Here is a 22,439-nt window from a genome sequence, read left to right on the forward strand (position 1 = left end):
GGATATTAGAAAAACATCCAGTACTTTTCTTTCTGAAGTTCCTAATTGAATCCCTAGTTTTTCTTCTCTCTTGATTTTTTCCATCCTTCTCCTTTTTATTGGGTTAATAAAAGCAAAACTAAACAGAGTAGGGTGGGTAAAGATAATAACATAAAATTGGCTTACCATATCACATCTTGTATCACTAATACAATGAATGCCTCAAACTTCAGGGAGAAATGAAAGTATAAGAATTCTTTCCTTTAGTTTTCAAGTTGTACTAATAAAGCATGTTAAAGCTTTTTTTGTTTCTTTGTTTTGGTCTTTTTTTTTTTTTTCTCTTCCAGATTAACAGTTCAAATCAAGGTTGTTTCAAAAAAATACTATATATATAGTAAGGATGACCTCTTATCCCATAATCTAGAGTTTAAGCACCCTTAGATATCAGTTATTTCAACCCCTTACTCCCCAAGGATGAGAATTTTCTTCACAGCAACCCTGGAAAGTGGTCATTTGCTTTCTGTTTAACTCTTGGTTATACAGAGCATAAAAAGTTGTAAGATGACATATATATATTGTTTTGTTTTGTTTTTGCTTTTACTTCTTGGACATCCAATATATTCCTTCTCTTGAACTAAGATCTGCTTCCCTAGAATGTTCATCCCTGACCTGCTGGCCTCCAGAGTTATAGAGCATATGTATATTCTTTCCCACTTGAACATTTATGTATTTGAGACTGAGGTATAAAATAAGAGGAATGTGATCATACCAATGTGGAAGTGGAGAATGTAAGACTGGCCTACAGATATTTATGTTTTTTCACATATTGTGCTGGTAAAGTAATGCTGGTCAGTTGGCCTGATTTGGTTCCATTTTGCTAGGATATGCTCCTGCCCTAAGATTCTCTTAGACCTTGACCATTGCTTATCATCCTGGACTCCTTCTTTTGGAAGTGTTCCAGGTTATTCACATAACTTTTAAACAGTCACACTCAGACGTGGACCTAGTACTTCAGACATATAACTTTTTTTCAGAGTTCAGTGAGGTGTTGCCTCCCCATTTCTAGACAGTGTAAAAAATTTGAGCGCTTACTCTGCACTAAATATCCTGCCAGGCACTGTTTATGTGTTTTGTTTTATCCTTACAAACATTCTGTGAGGCAGATACCATTGTTATTCCTATCTTATCAGAAACCAAGGCTAAGGAGATAAAGTATCTCACCCAGGTCACAGAACTCATAAGTGACAGCAGGAGTACTGGGACTCAAATGTCACTCTGCTTTAAATCATCTATAAATCTGATAAACAAATCTTCACTGTAATTTATTTAAGTCTTTTACAGCCACCCAATTATTCTCCCCCACTCTCAGCTTTATCATTTTCCAAAGACACACATACTGTTAACATTCAGGTTATTGTGGTTGAGACCATAAACTTTGCAATCGGACAGATAAGTGTTCAAAATCCTGACTTGGTCACATAGCAGTCACATGTACCTGGGTTATTTATTCTTATATTGCCTTGGTTTTCTTACCTCTCAAAGAGGACAAGAATATTTTCCTCTTGCTTCCTTCCTGTCTCAAATTTCAGTTTAAAGATCTCTTGTAGGTGGCCAGTTAGCTCAGTTGGTTAGCGTGTGGGGCTGATAAAGATCTCTTGATCTTTAGATCTTACATTTTCTTTCTGATCCATCTAAGTTATGACATTTACCTAAGCTAGATATTGACCTCTCCCATCTTTTCTTTTCCAGTGTTTAAAACTTAACCTGGAAGGAAAAGATAAAGCTATCTCCAGTGCCCCCCAAATGCTTTATTTTCCTATCCATTTTTAAAAGTCATTATGAGTTGGCTTAGTTGCCTTCTTTTCCTGGTATTAATAACAATTCTAATCAATGGAAGGGGGAGGTAAGCTTTCAGACACTCTCAGCTGCCCTTAGAGGTGATCTGTCACTGCACAGGGAGGCTTGGTGACGCTACCTAGCTACCTATGCAGCTCTTTCTACTCCTCTCATCAGAGACTTAGCAAAGAAACTGCTCAATGCTGGAGGCATCTGTTAGAATTAGGGGGATGGGTCAGGCAGTAGATTCATTGAAGAAGAGCTGACACTTCTTTTGCAAATCTTCTTTTGGCCAGGTCATCTCCCATGCCATCTCTGAACACGTGGAGGATGCAGGCGTCCACTCAGGAGATGCTACTCTGATGCTGCCCACACAAACCATCAGCCAAGGAGCCATTGAAAAGGTCATCATTTATAAATAAAAGTGGAAGGGGAGAAAGATTTCAAACATTTTTTTTAATTGGGGCTGGATTGTGAAGGGTCTTTTTTTATTATGCATTTTCTCTTTTTGTTTATAAATTTATTTATTTTATTTATTATTTTTGGTTGTGTTGGGTCTTCGTTGCTGTATGCAAGCTTTCTTTAGTTGCAGCAAGCGGGGGCTACTCTTTGTTTCAGTGCTCGGGCTTCTCATTGTGGTGGCTTCTCTTGCTGCGGAGCACAGGCTCTAGGCACATGGGCTTCAGTAGTTGTGGCGCATGGGCTCTAGAGCGCAGGCTTGGTAGTTGTGGCGCATGGGCTTAGTTGCTCCGTGGCGTGTGGGATCTTACTGGACCAGGGCTCAAACCCGTGTCCCCTGCATTGCCAGGCGGATTCTTAACCACTGTGCCACCAGGGAATCCCATTAAAAACATTTTTTTAACTAGGTAGCAGTAGGACATGCCCCAGGTAAAATTTAATTTTGAGGGGAACTTCCTCCTCTGAGTCTGCTGGGTATTTTAAAGATGACAATTTCCTTCACTGCCCTTCAGAGCCCATTTGGTTGTATGCTAGTGCAGTGGCTCTCTAACTGTATGCATCATAACCACCTGGGGGACTTGTTAAAATACAGGTTACAAGACTCCTCCCCAGTTTCTAAATCTTTAGTTCTGAGCAGGCCCCCAGAATTTGTATTATTATCAAGTCCCCATGTGATGCTATTGCTGCTGGTCTGGGGACCACATTTGGATAACTACTGCTGCAGATGATTCTAATGTTTGGGCCACTTACAGGTGAGCAGCATCTAAAGCAATGTTTCTCAGAAGCAGGTATGCAGCAGTCACGTGAGAACTTTCTAGAACCGATGCTTTCACTGTCTGCCCTTACCCTCACCTCAAATAGTACCTTATGATATATCTCTTTCAAACCCTCTTTTGGAACCACTGCTTTAAAGACCTTTCCAGTAATAATGACTCTGCCTCAGTACTCAATATGCATGCTAGGTGTTGTCTTTGAGGCTGTCATCTTTTTTTTTTTTAATCAGTCAACATGTTTATTTGTGTACATTTTTTTAACATCTTTATTGGAGTATAATTGCTTTACATTGTTGTGTTAGTCGCTGCTGTATAACAAAGTGAATCAGCTGTACGTATACATATATCCCCATATCACCTCCCTCTGGCATCTCCCTCCCACCCTCCCTATCCCACCCCTCTAGGTGGTCACAAAGCACCGAACTGATCTCCCTGTGCCATGCAGCTACTTCCCACTAGCCGTCTATTTTACATTTGGTAGTGTATATCTCACTTCGTCTCAGCTTACCCTTCCCCCTCCCCGTGTCCTCAAGTCCATTTTCTACATCTGCGTCTTTATTCCTGTCCGGCCCCTAGGTTCTTCAAAAAAAATTTTTTTTTTTTTTTAGATTCCATATATATGTGTTCGCATACGGTATTTGTTTTTCTCTTTCTGACTTACTCCACTCTGTATGAAAGACTGTAGGCACATCCACCTCACTACAAATAACTCGATTTCATTTCTTTTTATAGCTGAGTAGTATTCCATTGTATATATGTGCCACATATTCCTTATACATTCATCTGTCGATGGACACTTAGGTTGCTTCCATGTCCTGGTTATTGTAAATAGAGCTGCGATGAACATTGTAGTACATGACCCTTTTTGAATTATGGTTTTCTCAGGGTATATGCCCAGTAGTGGGATTTCTGGGTCATATGGTAGTTCCATTTTTAGTTTTTTAAGGAACCTCCATACTGTTCTCCATAGTGGCTGTGTCAATTTACATTCCCACCAACAGTGCAAGAGGGTTCCCTTTTCTCCACACCCTGTCGAGCATTTATTATTTGTAGATTTTTGATGATGGGCATTCTGACTGGTGTGAGGTGATACCTCATTGTAGTTTTGATTTGCATTTCTCTAATGATTAGTAATGTTGAGCATTCTTTCATGTGCTTGTTGGCAATGTGTATATCTTCTTTGGAGAAATGTCTATTTAGGTCTTCTGCACATGTTTGGATTGGGTTGTTTGTTTTTTTAATATTAAGCTACATGAGCTCCTTGTAAATTTTGGAGATTAATCCTTTGTCAGTTGTTTTGTCTGCAAATATTTTATCCCATTCTGAGGGTTGTCTTTTTGTCTTTTTTATAGTTTCCTTGGCTGTACAAGAGCTTTTAAGTTTCATTAGGTCCCACTTGTTTATTTTTGTTTTTATTTCCATTTCTCTAGGAGGTGGGTCAAAAAGGATACTGCTGTGATTATGTCAAAGAGTGTTCTGCCTATGTTTTCCCCTAAGAGTTTATAGTGTCTGGCCTTACATTTAGGTCTTTAATCCATTTTGAGTTTATTTTTGTGTATAGTGTTAGGGAGTGTTCTAATTTCATTCTTTTACATGTAGCTGCCCAGTTTTCCCAGCACCACTTATTGAAGAGGCTGTCTTTTCTCCGTTGTATATTCTTTGCTCCTTTATCAAAGATATGCTGACCATAGGTGTGTGGGTTTATATCTGGGCTTTCTATCCTGTCCCATTGATCTATATTTCTGTTTTTGTGCCAGTACCATACTATCTTGATTACTGTAGCTTTGTAGTATAGTCTGAAGCCAGGGAGCCTGATTCCTCCAGCACTGTGTTTCTTTCTCAAGATTGCTTTGGCTGTTCGGGGTCTCTTGTGCTTCCATACAAATTGTGAAATTTTTTGTCCTAGTTCTGTGAAAAATGCCATTGGTAATTTGATAGGGATGGCATTGAATCTGTAGATTGCTTTGGCTAGTATCGTCATTTTCAAAATGTTGATTCTTCCAATGCAAGAACATGGTATATCTCTCCATCTGTTTGTATCATCATTAATTTCTTTTATCAGTGTCATAATTTTCTGCATACAGGTCTTTTGTCTCCTTAGGTAGGTTTATTCCTAGGTATTTTATTCTTTTTGTTGCAATGGTAAATGGGAGTGTTTCCTTAATTTCTCCTTCACATTTTTCATCATTCGTGTATAGGAATGCAAGAGATTTCTGTGCACTAATTTTGGATCCTGCTACTTTACCAAGTTCGTTGATTAGCTCTAGTAGTTTTCTGGTAGCAGCTTTAGGATTCTCTACGTATAGTATAATGTCATTTGCAAACAGTGACAGTTTTACTTCTTCTTTTCCGATTTGGATTCCTTTTATTTCTTTTTCCTCTCTGATTGCTATGGTTAAAACTTCTAGAACTATGTTGAATAAAAGTGGTGAGAGTGGGCAACTTTGTCTTGTTCCTGATCTTAGAGGAAATGGCTTCAGTTTTTCACCATTGAGAATGATGTTGGCTGTGGGTTTGTCATACATGGCCTTTATTTTGTTGAGGAAGGTTCACTCTATGCCAACTTTCTGAGGAGTGTTTTTCATAAATGGGTGTTGAATTTTGTCAAAAGCTCTTTCTGCATCTATTGAGATTATCATATGGTTTTTCTCCTTCAGTTTTTTAATACGATGTATCACATTGATTGATTTGCATATATTGAAGAATCCTTGCATTCCTGGGCTAAACCCCACTTGATCATGGTGTATGATCCTTGTAATGTGCTGCTGGATTCTGTTTGCTAGTATTTTGTTGAGGATTTTTGCGTTTATTGGCCTGTCATTTTCTTTTTTTTTTTTTTTAACATCTTTGTATGGTTTTGGTAACAGAGGGATGGTGGCCTCATAAAATGAGTTTGGGAGTGTTCCTCCCTCTGCTATAATTTGGAAGAGTTTGAGAAGGATGGGTGTTAACTCTGCTCTAAATGCTTGATAGAATTCACCTGTGAATCCATCTGGTCCTGGGCTTTTGTTTGTTGGAAGATTTCTAATCACAGTTTAAATTTCAGTGCTTGTGATTAGTCTGTTCATATTTTCTATTTCTTCCTGGTTCAGTCTTGGAAGGTTATACCTTTCTAAGAATTTGTCCATTTCTTCCAGGTTGTCCATTTTATTGGCATAGAGTTGCTTGTAGTAATCTCTCATGAGCCTTTGTATTTCTGCAATATCAGTTGTTCTCCTTTTTCATTTCTAATTCTATTGATTTGAGTCTTCTCCCTTTTTTTCTTGATGCGTCTGGCTAATGGTTTATCAATTTTGTTTATCTTCTCAAAGAACTGGCTTTTAGGTTTATTGATCTTTGCTATCATTTCCTTCATTTTTCTTTTTCATTTATTTCTGATCTGATCTTTATGATTTCTTTCCTTCTGCTAACTTTGAGTTTTTTTTGGTTCATCTTCCTCTAATTGCTTTAGGTGTAAGGTTAGTTTGTTTATTTGAGATGTTTCTTGTTTCTTGAGGTAGGACTGTATTACTGTAAACTTCACTCTTAGAACTGCTTTTGCTGCATCCCATAGGTTTTGGGCCACCGTGTTTTCATTGTCATTTGTTTCTACGTATATTTTGATTTCCTCTTTGATTTCTTCAGTGATCTCTTGTTTTTTTAGTAGCATATTGTTTAGGCTCCATGTGTTTGTATATTTTACAGATATTTTTCCTGTAATTTATATCTAGTATCATAGCATTGTGGTCAGAAAAGATACTTGATACGATTTCAATTTTCTTAAATTTACCAAGGCTTCATTTGTGACCCATGATATGATCTATCTTGGAGAATGTTCCATGAGCACTTGAGAAGAAAGTGTATTCTGTAGTTTTTGGATGGAATGTCCTATAAATATCAATTAAGTCCATCTTGTTTAATGTATCATTTAAAGCTTATATTTCCTTATTTGTTTTTATTTTGGTTGATCTGTCCATTGGTGGAAGTAGGGTGTTAAATTCCCCTACTGTGATTGTGTTACTGTCGATTTCCTCTTTTATGGCTGTTAGTATTTGCCTTATGTATTGAGGTGCTCCTATGTTGGGTGCATAAATATTTATAATTGTTATAGCTTCTTCTTGGGTTGATCCCTTGGTCATTATGTAGTATCCTTCTTTGTCTCTTGTAATAGTCTTCATTTTAAAATAAGTTTTGTCCTATATGAGAATTGCTACTCCAGCTGTCTTTAGATTTCCATTTGCATGGAATATCTTTTTCCATCCCCTCACTATCAGCCTGTATGTTTCCCAGGTCTGAAGTGGGTCTCTTGTGGACAGCATTTTTATGGGTCTTGTTGTTGTATCCATTCAGCCAGTCTATGTCTTTTGGTTGGAACATTTAATCTATTTACATTTAAGTTAATTATTGATATGTATGTTCCTATTACCATTTTCTTAGTTGTTTTTGAGTTTATTATTGTAGGTCTTTTCCTTCTCTTTTGTTTCTTGCCTAGAGAAGTTCCTTTAGCATTTGTTGTAAGGCTGGTTTGGTGGTGCTGTATTCTGTTAGCTTTTCTTGTCTGTAAAGGTATTAATTTCTGCATCGAATCTGAATGAGATCCTTGCTGGCTAGAGTAATCTTGGTTGTAGGTTTTTCCTTTTCATCACTTTAAATATGTCCTGCCACTCCCTTCTGGCTTGCAGAATTTCTGCTGAAAGGTCAGCTGTTAACCTTATGGGGATTCCCTTGTATATTATTTGTTGCTTTTCCCTTGCCGCTTTTAATATTTTTTCTTTGTATTTAATTTTTGATAGTTTGAGTAATATGTGTCTTGGCGTGTTTCTCCTTGGATTTATCCTGTATTGGACTCTCTGTGCTTCCTGGACTTCTTTGACTATTTCCTTTCCCATACTAATGAAGTTATCAACTGTAATCTCTTCAAATATTTTCTCAGTCCCTTTTTTTTCTCTTCTTCTTCTGGCACCCCTATATTTCAAATATTGGTGCATTTAATGTTGTCCCAGTGGTCTGTGAGACTGTCCTCAATTCTTTTCATTCTTTTTTCTTTATTCTTCTCTGCAGTAGTTATTTCCACTATTTTATCTTCCAGGTCACTTATCTGTTCTTCTGCCTCAGTTATTCTGCTATTGATTCCTTTTAGAGAATTTTTAATTTCATTTATTTTGCTGTTCATCATTATTTGTTTGCTCTTTAGTTCTTCTAGTTCCTTTTTAAGCATTTCTTGTATTTTCTCCATTCTCTTTCCATGATATTGGATCATCTTTACTCTCATTATTCTGAATTCTTTTTCAGGTAGATTGCCAGTTCCTCTTCATTTGTTTGGTCTGGTGTGTTTTTACCTTGCTTCTTCATCTGCTGTGTATTTCTTTGTCCTCTCATTTTGCTTAATTTACTGTGTTTCGGGTCTCCTTTTCACAGGCTGCAGGTTCGTAGTTCTTGTTGTTTTTGGTGTCTGCCCCCAGTGGGTAAGTTTGATTCAGTGGGTTGCGTGGGCTTCCTGGTGGAGGCGACTGGTGCCTGTGTTCTGGTGGATGAGACTGTATCTTGTCTTTCTGGTGGGCAGGACCCCTTCCGGTGGTGTGTTTTGTGGTGTCTGTGACCTTATTATGATTTTAGGCAGCCTCTCTACTAATGGTTGGGGTTGTGTTCCTGTCTTGTTAGTTGTTTGGCATGGGATGTTCAGCACTGGAGCTTGCTGGTCATTGAGTGGAGCTGGGTCTTAGTGTTGAGACGGAGATCTGTGGGAGAGCTCTTGCCATTTGATATTACGTGGGGCTGGGAGCTCTCTGGTGGTCCAGTGTCCTGAACTTGGCTCTCCCAGCTCAGAGACTCAGGCCTGACACCCAGCCAGAGCACCACGACCCTGTCAGGTACACAGCTCAGAAGAAAAGGGAGGAGAAAAAGAAAGAAAGAAAAAAAAATTTTAAAAATAAAATAAGTAAAAAGTTATTAAAATAAAATTTAAAAAAATATATTAATTTAAAAAAATAATAAAGAGAGCAACGAAACCAATAAACAAATCTACCAGTGTCAACATGCACTAAAATCTAAACTAAGATAACCGTATAAATCAAAAACTAGTCAGTCGCATACAGTAAACCCCAACTCTACAGTTGTTCCCAGAGTCCACCGCCTCAATTTTGGGATGATTTGTTGTCTATTCAGGTATTCCAGAGATGCAGGGTACATGAAGCTGATTGTGGAGATTTAATCTGCTGCTCCTGAGGCTGCTGGGATAGATTTCCCTTTCTCTTCTTTGTTCGCACAGCTCCTGGGGTTCAACTTTGGATTTGGCCCCACCTCTGCGTGTAGGTCGCCTGAGGGCATCTGTTCTTCTCTCAGACAGGACGGGGTTAAAGGAGCCGCTGATTAGTGGGCTCTGGCTCACTCAGGCCGGGGGTAGGTAGGGGTATGGAATGAGGGGTGAGCCTGCGGCAGCAGAGGCCAGCATGACATTGCAACAGCCTAAGGCGCATTGTGTGTTCTCCCAGGGAAGTTGTCTCTGCATCACGGAACCCTGGCAGTGGCGGGCTGCACAGCCTTCTGGGAGGGGAGGTGTGGATAGTGACCTTTGCTTGCACACAGGCTCTTGGTGGCTGCAGCAGCAGCCTTAGTGTTTCCTGCCCGTCTCTGGTGTCCCGCGCTGATAGCTGGGGCTTATGCCTATCTCTGGAGCTTGTTTAGGCAGTGCTCTGAATCTCCTCTCCTCTCACAGCCCGAAACAATGGTCTCTTGCCTCTTAGGCAATTCCAGAGTTTTTCCCGGACTCCCTCTCGGCTAGCTGTTGCGCACTAGCCCCTTCAGGCTGTGTTCGTGCCGCCAACCCCAGTCCTCTCCCTGGGATCTGACCTCCAAAGGCTGAGCCTCAGCTCCCAGGCCCCACCCGCCCCGGCGGGTGAGCAGACAATATTCTCAGGCTGGTGAGTGCTGGTCAGCACCGATCCTCTGTGTGGGAATCTCTCTGCTTTGCCCTCTGCACCCCTGTTGCTGCGCTCTCCTCTGTGGCTCTGAAGCTTTCCCCGCACCATCCCCTGTCTCCGCCCACGAAGGGCCTTCCTAGTGTGTGGAAACTTTTCCTCCTTCACAGCTCCCTCCCAGAGGTGCAGGTCCCATCCCTATTCTTTTGTCTCTATTTTTTCTTTATTCTTTTGCCCTACCCAGGTACGTGGGGAGTTTCTTGCCTTTTGGGAGGTCTGAGGTCTTCTGCCAGCATTCAGTAGGTGTTCTGTAGGAGTTGTTCTGCATGTAGATGTATTTCTGATGTATCTGTGGGGAGGAAGGTGATCTCCACGTCTTACTCTTCCACCATCTTGAAGGTCCCTCTCTGTCATCTTAAGTAACTTGGGGATGTTCCTTTAGTCTTCTGGTATATGAGGTTAGGCTTAGCTTTTTTAGTGAGACTTCCCAATAATCCTGCCATCAGAATCTAGGCAGGCCTGTCTGGCTAGTTGTACATTGGACTGAATTCTGAAGGTCTTACTTTGTTCTAGAATGTGAAGGTAGCAGGATGCTTTGTAACAGCAGCAACATAAAGGAACACTATCCTGGGATTTCAAATGTACTTCAATTTTTTATATCAGGATAAATGACCTCAAGAACTCAGATTTTTCCAAATCTCTCAGAGCTCATTGTGTCATGGACTCTGCTTCCTTTTATAACTGACTAAGTTGCTGAACCACTCTTGTAAGAGTAATGAATAAGGAACTCTTGGTTCCAGCAGTCAGTGCTCTCTCTTTGCATGAGTACCTTCTATCTCTGGTTGGATACAGGAATTCCTATATGTGACATGCGGAGCCTCCCTGCAAGGGAACATGTTTCCTTCTGACCGTAATATCTACCCTTGCAGTCTATGGCAAAAGAAAAGCACATAAAAGAAACCTCTCTGGTCTCTTTGCAGTACCATGTAATTTTAGGACCTGCACTTCTCAGCAGGTAGGTCATTAGATTGATACAGAGTTTGGACTGCAGTTTTGGTGCTAAAGCAACTAGACTGAAAGGATTCCATTTAGCCCTCAAAATAAAACCAGAGTATATAATTGTAGGTAGATAGATGCATTTGGCAGAAAGATAATCCTGTAAGATTATTTGTTCTTTTCCCTGCTATCCTGTTGTGAATATTTAGTACATTTGGTACAAATATTACTTTGTTAATAGAAGCCTAATAATGGCTTCTATGATTACTATTACTATTATTATTATCAGTGGAGATGTAGTTCTTTGTAAAGAGAAGTGAAAGAAATCTAAATTTAAGGTGCTGTATCTTTTTTGTTGGTTTGTTTTTAAACTAAGGAATGTTCTTTAGCACTGTATCATTGTCCTTTTTATCTAGGTGAAGGATGCTACCTGGAAGATAGCAAAGGCTTTTGCCATTTCTGGCCCATTCAACGTCCAGTTTCTTGTCAAAGGAAATGAGGTCTTGGTAAGAAATGCCAAGGTGTTTGAGAGGACACCACTGCTGTGTTATGTCATGTTGATTTGTGTCCCTCTGGTACTCTTCCCTGTGAACACCGCCACAGAGCAGCTGAGACCCCTGCAGCTGATTGTGTCTGAGTATGGGAGTTGCACAGCCCATAATGCCTGCCTTGTTTGAAAGCACTGGCTCTTGGTGGCACTGATATGTCAGTCACAGCTTTGAAAAGCACTCTGATCCACTGGAAAGAAGATCACTGACTGCCATCTTCAGTACAATATAGATGGATGCAGTAACTATCATAAAGTAATCTGTCCAGGTTACTGTAGAATAGTCATAAATTACATGTACTGAAGTTTACTTTCTCAGAGAAGAAAGCTGTTTTGGATACCATTTACCAAAAAAATAAAAAATGTTAAGTCAACTAGGTTAGTCTTAGTTAAGTTAGTTTATTTATTTTATTTATTTAATTTAATGTAACTAATCAGTAACCAATATTGATTCCTCACCTACTATGCAAAGTCATAAGGTGGCTACAGAGACGTATAGAGCCCAGTCTCTGCTCTCAAAGATCCACGATTTAGTGAGAACTGGGGAGAAGTTGAATTTTTAGATGATATAACATAAGTCAGAATATAATAGCTGCTAGAAGGAATGTACAAGTAAAGTGGTATCGGAGGCACAGAACAGAGAGAGCCTATCTATTAGTGTGTGTGTGTGTGTGTGTGTGTGTGTGTCTGTCTGTATGTATGTCTGTGTGCCTGCACATATGTGTATGAGCATGTATTTGACTGTCATATGCCTGATTTGGGATGGATCAGAAAAGATTTCAAGGAAGATTTTGTAATTTGAGCTGGGTCTTAAAGAATAGCTGAAATTTTGACAAGTAAAGGAAGATAGAAAGGACAGTACACATACAATATGTGTGGGTAAATTTGGCGCATTTTAGGAAATAGTGACTAGTTCAATTTATCAATGACCAGCTGATGATGACTAGCTCAGTTTATTATTTTTCCAGAGAAATCATGGAAGGTAAACTTAGAAAGAAAGACTGGGGTCAGAAAAGTGGTACAAGATAACATAGAGGCAAGAGGATAGAAGTCTTTCAAGGGCTAGACATTAATCTCATGGCCAGTAGAAATCCACTGAAGGCTTTCTAGTAGGGCTGTGGCATTATCTGAACTCTGCATTAAAACAAATCTGTCAAGAGTGTGTGGGGATGGAATTGTGGAACGGGGATGGGAAAAAGTCAGAGTTCAAGGACACTGACTGAAAGGAAACCAGTTAGCAAAAGTCAAGCAGTGGGGAGAAAAGGAAGAGGCTGGCAAAGCAAGACTGGGCCCCAGTAACAGCTGGAACCAAAGTGGCCAGGAGCATATTAATATTGTCATTGTCTCTCACCATCCTTCCTCTTCTTTTGAATTTTGTTATCTCTCCAGGTGATTGAGTGTAACCTGAGAGCTTCTCGATCCTTCCCCTTTGTTTCCAAGACCCTTGGGGTAGACTTCATTGATGTGGCCACCAAGGTGATGATTGGAGAGAACATTGATGAGAAACTCCTTCCAACATTGGAGCATCCTATAATTCCTGCTGACTATGTTGCAATTAAGGTAATATTTTCAAAAATCTTAGTCATTTTTTAAGTTCCAAAGAAATGAAAGGAATAATTTTTCATCAAAAATAATCTTGATACGTTCTGAACCTTGTAACTGAAGTGCTAGACTAGGGGATTATGATGTTTGCTTTGAATGCAGTTGCGATGCAATGTATAGCATTGCAATGCATGTATAGCATATTGCAATGTATAGCAGTGCAGTTGCTATACAGGCAACTTTATGTGTACTATTGTGCATTTCAAAAATTAAAATAATATTTAGAATTACATAACTTCAAAACCAACTAGCTGAGTGACTTATAAACTACATTTATGAAGCTGATGCATAATGCTGCCAGTTTAGTTGGTAGACAGAAATTCTGAACGTATCTTCTTGGGATAAGGCTTCAGTTGTGCCAAGACTTCAGGAATGCATGAATCTTGTAAAAGTGTTACCTTGTGGTGGTGGTTAAATGTTTACTGCCTTGGCTTAGTTCCTATTTTCTCTAGTGGCAGAATTTTCTCACAGTGGTACTGTGAGGGCAATGAAACTGATGGCACCTTTATGAAGAGTGACCAGGAAAATTTAAGGTTTGTTCACTAACTTCAAATACAGGCATGCCTTGGAGATATTGTGGGTTCGGTTCCAGACCACCACACAATTTTTTTGGCTTCCCTGTGCATATAAAAGTTATATTCACACTGTACTGTAGTTGGTTAAGTGTGCAATAGCATTATGTCTCAAGAAACAATGTGCATACCTTAATTAAAAACCACTTTATTGCTGAAAAATACTAATCATCATCTGAGCCTTTGGTGAGTCATAATCTTTTCGCAATAGTAACATCAATGGTCACCGATCGCAGATCACCATAACAAGTATAATAATAATGAAAAAATTTGAAATACTGTGAGAACTACCAAAATGTGACGCAGAGACATGAAGTGAGTAAATGCTGTTGGAAAAAATGGTGCCAATAGACTTGCTCAATGTAGGGTTGCTACAGACGTTCAATTTGTAAAAATTGCAGTATCTGTGAAGTGCAATAAAGCAAAGCATCATAAAACAAGATATGCCTGTATATGTGTATATTTTGAATAAGAACTTTATCATAAATCCATTGTGTTCCTCTAGCTGCCTCAGTATACCCATGAACAGAGTATTTATAATAATGACCTTTAACTACCTCACTGGACATTATGAGGATTAGTGAGATATTATGTAAATATATTTGAATTCTTTAGATAAAGCATACAAAAAATTAATTTATATTGTATAATATATTTATGTGACATTTACGTACTTTGGATGCCTTCGCAGGTTTCCACTCTTACGTGTACTAGTGACCTCAACCATAATTGTGTTACAGCTGAGACTCTGACTTCTGACTTTTACAGTGGAAGTTTTAAGCTGAAGCTATAAATCAAAAAATATTTATTAATCTTATTTAAGTTAATAATTTAGGATGCCTTGGATTTCATAGTGCACTGGGATGGAATGTCACCTCTTATGTTGGGGGAGGGTAACATTTTATTCCTGGAAGCTGTGACACAACATAAATTGTTAAAAGCTTTCAGTGGGAATATATGTACATAGGATTTTACTGTTTGAGACCAATAAGAAGAAGGCCCCGAAAAGTATTTTTCCACTGGAAATTGTATATATGAATTTCAAATTCATGTTTCTTTATTCTTAACCACAGGAATATACACACACATACACACACATATGTGTATGAAATAATTTCCAACTAATAACAATACTGAGGGGTAGATATGAATTTTTCGAAATGCACTGTATCTTTCAGTTTACTTCTTTCCTAGTTATCCTTGTGCATGAATCTTGACTTTTTTGTCAAATTACTTATTCAAAGTCAATCTTAATATAGTCCTAGTGAGGTGGATGGATATCAACAGATGAGATAGAGAGAGGCTAGAGGGCAGGAATATATGATAACTTGACTTAGGATGACCCAGTGAAATGACCCCAAGCTAGAATTCCCATGATGACTTAGAGGGGTACCAGAATCAAAGATGTATAGTCTAGGCTAGATAAATGGATATATGCAAGAAACAAGAATTCGATTCTTAGTGAATTGCATTGGTAAAATAAATGAAAAGGAAGCACTGCTATCTATGTTCTAGTTCATATGAAAGTTCTGGGCAAAAGTGTTCCCAAGCAGAATGTTTTTCAAAGCTTTTAAAGAGGTATCAACAGCAGTTTAATGTCTCAGAAGTCAGCTTGCAGACAGACCTTCCTGGCAATGTGGCTTGTTGCAAGTCCAAATAATCAGAACAAGAAGAGGAATGTTTCAGAAGCCTACCAAGGAAAAAGTGTGTTTGAACTCTGTGTCTGGGGAGACCAGTGCCCAATATACTTCGTTTGAAATCACTCCAGTAAGAATATGTGTAAGCCAGATTAGAAACACTGGCCTAGACAGGTCACTGGGGCCCTATTTACAGAAATAATTTGTGATTATTTAATCCAATTTTTGGCCCAAAGCTCAAGAAATTCCTGGAACAGAGGTTTAAAGCCACTTTTCAAGTCAGACGCTTGGACCAAAGAAATTTTTTACATGTCTACTGTAGCCTAAATGAACCCTATGAGAGATGATTCACTAAATATTTTTATCCTTGTTTATACCTTTTATACCCTTCTCTCAACATATTTTTCCTACCCGTTATTTTTGACAGGCTCCAATGTTTTCTTGGCCCCGGTTGAGAGACGCTGACCCCATTCTGCGTTGTGAGATGGCTTCTACTGGAGAGGTAACTAGTTAATGATCCATGACCACTTTCATTAAATCTACTTTGAAATCTATGCTTTTATGATCTGAATATAGTAAAGCAAGTTAGTAAGTAGTTAGTGGGATACTTCTTTTGCTATCAGAGTAAGTCTGAAAGGACTTAGGCATTTTGAGCTGAGGAAAAATCTTTGACTTTTGTAGCCCAGAGTCTAAATTCTCACTTATATTTCAGCATGTGTCATTCACTTCCACATTACACATTGAGAACATCTTTCAAATATTCCTCTAGATGTCTAGGTAAATATCTGCCAGGTATTTTTATTTTAAGGTTCTTAGATCTCTCTGTAACAGCACCTCTTGCTTCCTCTAACTTTCCTTGCTACTATGAAATTAGATCATCGAGATTTTACTAGCAATATGTGGAATGAATGTACAGCAGCAGAAAGATAATGGGGCCAAAATATTTTGGGATCTGCAGATATTTGCAAAATCCCAGAACCACTTTAAAAGCAACTTTAACTTCTTGGGGATTATCTAAAAACTATAGTGGGACTGGCCACTGGATGTCCCTCTTCACTTGTGTTGAGGACTCTGTCAGCTGAAGGTTTCTTTTTTTGTGGTACGAGCTGCGCAGGCTCAGTGGCCATGGCTCACAGGCCTAGCCGCGGGGGGTCTTCCCAGACCGGGGCACAAACCCATGTCCCCTGCATCGGCAGGTGGACTCTCAACCACTGCGCCACCAGGGAAGCCCTGAAGGTTTCTTTAAGAATGTGAAATGTGTTTCTTGTAGAAAGCTGTCAGATACCAGAGAGTTCCCTACATGTTAGTGCCAGGACATTTTATGAATTACCTAGCCCTTGACAGACTTACTAGGTACAGCCTTCAGATTCTCATCAGTGCCCATGGGGGTGGCAACATCAGACTGGGAGGCGTCATTGTTTCCTCTTGGTGTTGAGGAAAACCTGAAAGGGGAAGATACCTAATTGCAACATATACGTGATATTTTATATGGTTGCCTGGTTGCAAGCAAGATCTGTGATGAGAAGCCAAGTGAAACAGGAAGGGAGGCAGTGAGGAATAAATGGCTATCTTGTTCGAATTTGGACTGATGATTGCCTTCTCTTAGCTCCTTTGCTGCTTCTGTTAATTTAATAGATGAGAAAACCTAACTTGAAAACAAGGGACTTACATTACATTTCTCTGCTGTTTAAGGAGCTACTCTGATATTCATCGTGATCCCTTGGTCACTCAGTAGCAAGGCTGTTTTCAGCCAGCCCAGGATTCACATCAGGGAGAGATCTGTTTTCCTTCATGCTGTTTTCTTTAGTGTGGCAAATCTATTTTCAGTACTGTATCTATGTCCATTCTGCCTCCAGACATACGTTATTGGAGTTGTTGAAATACGAAAATATGAGAGAATTAGAAATTCAGCTCCCCCTTACTTGTATCTGTTTCAGAAGTACAGAGAGATAATTCTTCTTCCATTAGAGTCATATTTCCAAGTGTCACTAAGTACAATATTACAAGTTCTGTTTTATAACTGAAATCATAATAATAATTCTAGCTTAGTGAAATCTCAGTTATGCTTCAGAGACATTTTCAGTGTTAAAATGGCTTGTTGTGGGATTAAATAAACCTTTAGCTTTCCTAGTAGTGAGGTGGGAATGTTAGTCCTAATCTTTACTTACATATTTAACTACTTTTTATGTTATTTGTAGAAAACTGCTGAAACCTCTTGTGGGTTGTATATGCACTTATGATGGAATTGCCCAGGTTCTTTCAGTATGGTTTGGGTTCTGTTAGCTTAGGGTGACATTACTAATTTGGTTAGCCAGTTCTTGACCAAAGAAAATGTTCACTGTGGAGTAAAAAGCAGCATGTACTGGTGATCAACTGAAAATCATAGTCATGAGAACTTTCCTTTGACAGTAAGGTCGTCATTTGCTTAAAGAATGAATTTAGCCATCAGTTTTATTTACTCTAATGGTGGTTCTCTACCCGTGCCAAATGATGATGTGCATGGCAGAATCTACTCCTATCATGCTCAGATATACTTGTTCTGTAGTTAGTGTGGGCATTTGACTTGTAGTTATATTGTAGCACAGTTACCCTAGGGGAAGCCTCTGTATATCCCAACATTATATGTTAATTTGGAATTTTTTTTACTTTAGGCTATAATATTCAGGACTAGTAGCAAGGTATTTTGGTTCATTTTATGAAAACATAATAATAATAAAAGAACAAGTTCCTTTGAGATTTTCATAGATTTATTGAATTTCTCTGAAGGCTTTCTCATGCATATGAAATGACTCCTAACTGATTGATCAGCAGTTATGCATTTGTGCCACTGACCCATGAATTCATGCCCTGTTGCATAGCATACAAGACATATACCGTTATTTAAACGTTAAGTCGTATTAACATTTGGTAACTCACCATATTATGGGCCAGAAGCTGTAATTTGTATCCAGATATCTCACAGTAGAATCCAGTTGCGTTGCTCCATGGAGTGTTGTTGGATAGAGAAAGAATTGCTTATTTATTCATCATGCTTAATTAAAAACACAAGATACGTCTGCCCTAGCCAGATTTTTAATCCCTGGATTCAGATTACATGGTCCTTGGGTAACTCAATAAAATCTAGCATAGGAGTCTCTGACTTTTCATTTGTGTTTGTTTTTTGGTAAGGTTGGGTGACTATCATTTGCTTTCTTTTACTTTATTTTTTTCATTTATTCTAAACAGGTGGCTTGCTTTGGTGAAGGTATTCATACCGCTTTCCTAAAGGCAATGCTTTCCACAGGATTTAAGATACCCCAGAAAGGCATCCTGATTGGAATTCAGGTAAGTGGTGTGTGGTTGTATGCATGCCTGCGGGCACATGCTGGGAGTTGGTGGGGTAAATGACCTTAATGGTGGTATAGAAGAGGGGAGATTTGTTTAAAGTTCCACTATAAAAAAACTCCAGCAACTTCTAGAAAGAATGGACATTTGTACTCCATCTGTTCCCTGATTTTTGCTATTTCTCATTGCAGCAGCCAACACAAATAAGTGAATAAAGAACTAAAAAAAAAAAAGAAAGAAAGAAAAGAAAAAAATCTCTAGTGAAGTGATACTAATCCTGAACAGGATTTAGGGTAACTTCAAAAGGATTCTATTCTACTCTTTGGTTACATCTTTTCTATATTTTTATTCTTAGTTCTACCTCCTTAGCCTCTGAACCTAGGCTTTCCATAAGGTTGGGTCTCAACTCTTTTTCTGAGTCTGTGTCTATGTCTATGTCTAGTTCTTTCTCTTGACTTTCCCCTTTGCCAGCTCATTCATGTCTGTGGTATCCACTCTCCATCTAAAACTATCAACTTTAAATCTTTATCCTCAGCCATCCCCTGTTTCCAACAATTTGCTGGATACCTCTATCTGGATGTCTCAAACACAGCACATCCCAAACTGAAGTCAGTATTATCCCCTCCTAACCTCTGTTCCTTCCTTCCTTACATTCATTCATTCACATTTCAATTTCTACTAAATGTCAAAGATTCAAAGTTGAAGAAGACATGGGCATTATTTGAGAAATTTTCTTAGCCTGACACTCCAAGACGAATTGAAAGTTCTTAAAGGGCAGTGACTTAATGGGCTTAAGAAAGTCAGCACATCCCACAGTGTACTGTGGAAGTTCTTGAAATATTGTTACTTAGTAAACCTTCTAAGTCAAAGCAGGGTGAAGTAATTATACGTGAATATCTTCATACGGTGAGAAGGACATTATTGGTTTATTATTGCAAGTCAAATGTAAATCTTAGGGCAAAATGGGAGCCAGGAAACTCTTATTACTCCTTGGAATATTATTACAAGAGTGTACAAACTGTTTGTTTATAAATTTCCTGAAAAATACTAGATGTTTCCCAACTGATCATTCACTTTCATTTGAGGTTAGTAATTCTTGGAGCCTATAATAACAAAAGATGGTTTTATATATCACCCCTGCCATACTTTTAATAATTTCAAATCCTGCATGATTACATACAAATCAATAAAAATATAATTAGAATAATACCAGGTATTTTCAAATCAGTGGGTAATTATTAGAGATGCTGTCGCATTAGAGTGCCTTAATATCAGCAAATTAGTCTCTGGAGACAGGATGGGTAGCGGCTTTGGAGAAGTTTCTGCAAAGACTAAATTGGGATTTTGCTTCATAAAGGTGCCAGAAGGGCGATGGTGAACAGTTAGAACAGAAGCTAACAAGATGAATTGCAATTGCGAAGCTTAATGGCAGTTCAGAGACACATCACACCATATGAGAGACTCATCACATTATAATGGGTATTAAGTATTATTAAGTCACAAGTATAAGAATATTTCTCCAACTTCTAGTTATGGCTTAAAGTTTAATGTGAGACCTGGGGGCATCCAGAGGAGACCATGCCCTTAGTCCCCGTCCTCACAACTAATCAGAATAATGCTAACATTTTAAAATACCACTTTAAGAAGGCAGTGATGTATAAAATAGTGCCTTGTTTGGTTCCAGTGCTGCAGGGAAATGTAAAGCAAAAATTAATTTGATCCCCATGAAGTACTAGTGTGATTTTGGCATCAGTGAACAGAATTTTTGCTTTGTAGGGAAAAAAGGGGGTTTGTAGGGAACAAAATGTTTTCTTAAAGCAATGAGGTTCTGTCCATTTAAGTTTTACCTTTCGGTGTATTCTTTTTTAAAGAAATCAGTGTTCCAGCAGCTACATGAATTTTTGCAAAGAACTTTCTCCCTGTGCATGCATGCATAGTGTAAGGAATTTAAATATATATGTATTTTAATTACAGAATTTAAAAAGTATATTTAAAGAAATATTTAATAATAAAGTTATATTTAATAAAATATTTGCAGCTGTGGTAAAATTGATCATTAAGACTCTAAGCCTCTAGAGATATGCAGAAATCATTTTCTAACCTACTTTATATGGGAGGCAAAGAAAAGCTGCCGTCACCAACAGTCAGTGTATAATCTCTTCACTATTATATGGAGGATTTTCATTTATAGTGATTTCTTTAAAAAGGGTAATCACAAATTTAACTGAACAATATGACAGAATATACTAACCCTAGAGTTAATAGCTAAAACTCACTGGACATCTTCTTAGGCAGAATGGGAACAAATCTACCTAAGCTTCATATTAACTGTGGATAAAGTAATTATGATTCCATATTTCAGGATACATTATGCTTAAAAAAACACATTTTGTTTAACATGATTCCACTTGGACAGAAGAATTCATATAAATTCATCCAAATACATAAAGTCAGAACTGAAAAGGACCTAAAATAGTACTGCTAATATATAAACGGGGTTAAGGCCGGTAAATACAAGAGAATACATTTCGTTGAGTTATGTACTAAGAAAGAAAGTCCACCATTGCATTTTGATTTCCTGAGATAAACATTCATTTAGCATGATGTTATGTAGACTTCAATCACAGAAGAGCCCTGGTAGCCAGCACTGTTGCAGTTAATTTGCTTTATTATTCCTTCATGTATATATGGGGAGATTGGTCAACATCTATACCATTTATTTGAAGTAAAGGTCTTCTTTTCTCGTCATTGCCCCACCCTGACCCAGCTACCTGCTATGAGTAGAAAGATTTAATGGAAGAAACCTTACCTCTAACTTTTCACAGCAGGTTGCAAGAGAAAATTGGGGGAAAAGAGAAATATGGAGGAAAGGCAAAAAGGACGCTGAGCTGGGAAACATTTTTTCTTATTGTTGGTAGTTTAACACATATTTCAAATTTTAATTTATCACTAGCAAGTATCAACCACAACTCAACATTTAGTAAATAGATCATGTGTGTGTGTGTGTGTGTGTGTGTGTGTGCATGTGTACATGCTCATTGGTTATATTTCAGTGTTCCTAATTTTTCTTTATTTTCTCTTTCCTACCCTACTCCTTCACACACAGAGACCCTCTGTTTCTGCCTTCTCAAAGTTAATCCTATGGTCAAATTACTTGGGAAGTTTGAAATATTCATGACATCAATCTTGCGTAACTAGGACTTAGGGAAAAAAAAATCAAGATTTAGATTTTGTCAAAGTATCCTTGTCAGGCATCCCTGGTGGTGCAGTGGTTGAGAGTCCGCCTGCTGATGCAGGGGACACGGGTTCGTGCCCTGGTCTGGGAAGATCCCACATGCCGCGGAGCGGCTAGGCCCGTGAGCCATGGCCGCTGAGCCTGCACGTCCGGAGCCTGTGCTTCCGCAACGGGAGAGGCCCGCGTACTGCCAAAAAAAAAAAAAAAAGGATCCTTGTCAACAATTATATGTACTGTATGTCTACCAAGACCCTTTCCATAAGCATAGATCCTAATATAAGAAAGGCGTAATGTAGGTTTATGTGGCAACAAAATCGTCTTTGATTTTCCTGCAATATTTCCATCAGGGTTTATTTTTAGTTGCTATGAGTAGGCAATCTGCCTTGTTTTGAAGTTTTCTGGAACACCCTTTAACAATAAATGATTTACTCTAGAGTAGATCAAGAGCCCTCACTGTTTTTTCCCCTCTGATTGGGCTATTCAGTGATGCTTGTGAAGAGTACCATCCTGACATCTGCGCTTCAGCATTGCCCAGGAACACAAAGCAAGCATTTTATTTGAAAAAGACAACTCCAAGTGACAT

At 38.6% G+C, this 22,439-nt stretch overlaps 1 protein-coding gene across 1 annotated transcript in view; it reads left to right on the plus strand.

The window, feature by feature from the left end:
• Positions 1-22,439, plus strand: part of CPS1 (carbamoyl-phosphate synthase 1) — a 144,489-nt gene that overhangs the window by 114,627 nt on the left and 7,423 nt on the right. Inside the window, exons 30-34 of the mRNA XM_082841477.1 lie at positions 2,112-2,219; positions 11,356-11,445; positions 12,876-13,046; positions 15,725-15,799; positions 18,523-18,621. Coding sequence (XP_082697603.1) covers positions 2,112-2,219; positions 11,356-11,445; positions 12,876-13,046; positions 15,725-15,799; positions 18,523-18,621 — 543 coding nt within the window. The remainder of the gene's footprint in view (positions 1-2,111; positions 2,220-11,355; positions 11,446-12,875; positions 13,047-15,724; positions 15,800-18,522; positions 18,622-22,439) is intronic.

Source organism: Leucopleurus acutus (assembly GCF_964270905.1).
Source record: "Leucopleurus acutus genome assembly, chromosome: 6".
NCBI lineage: Eukaryota > Metazoa > Chordata > Mammalia > Artiodactyla > Delphinidae > Leucopleurus > Leucopleurus acutus.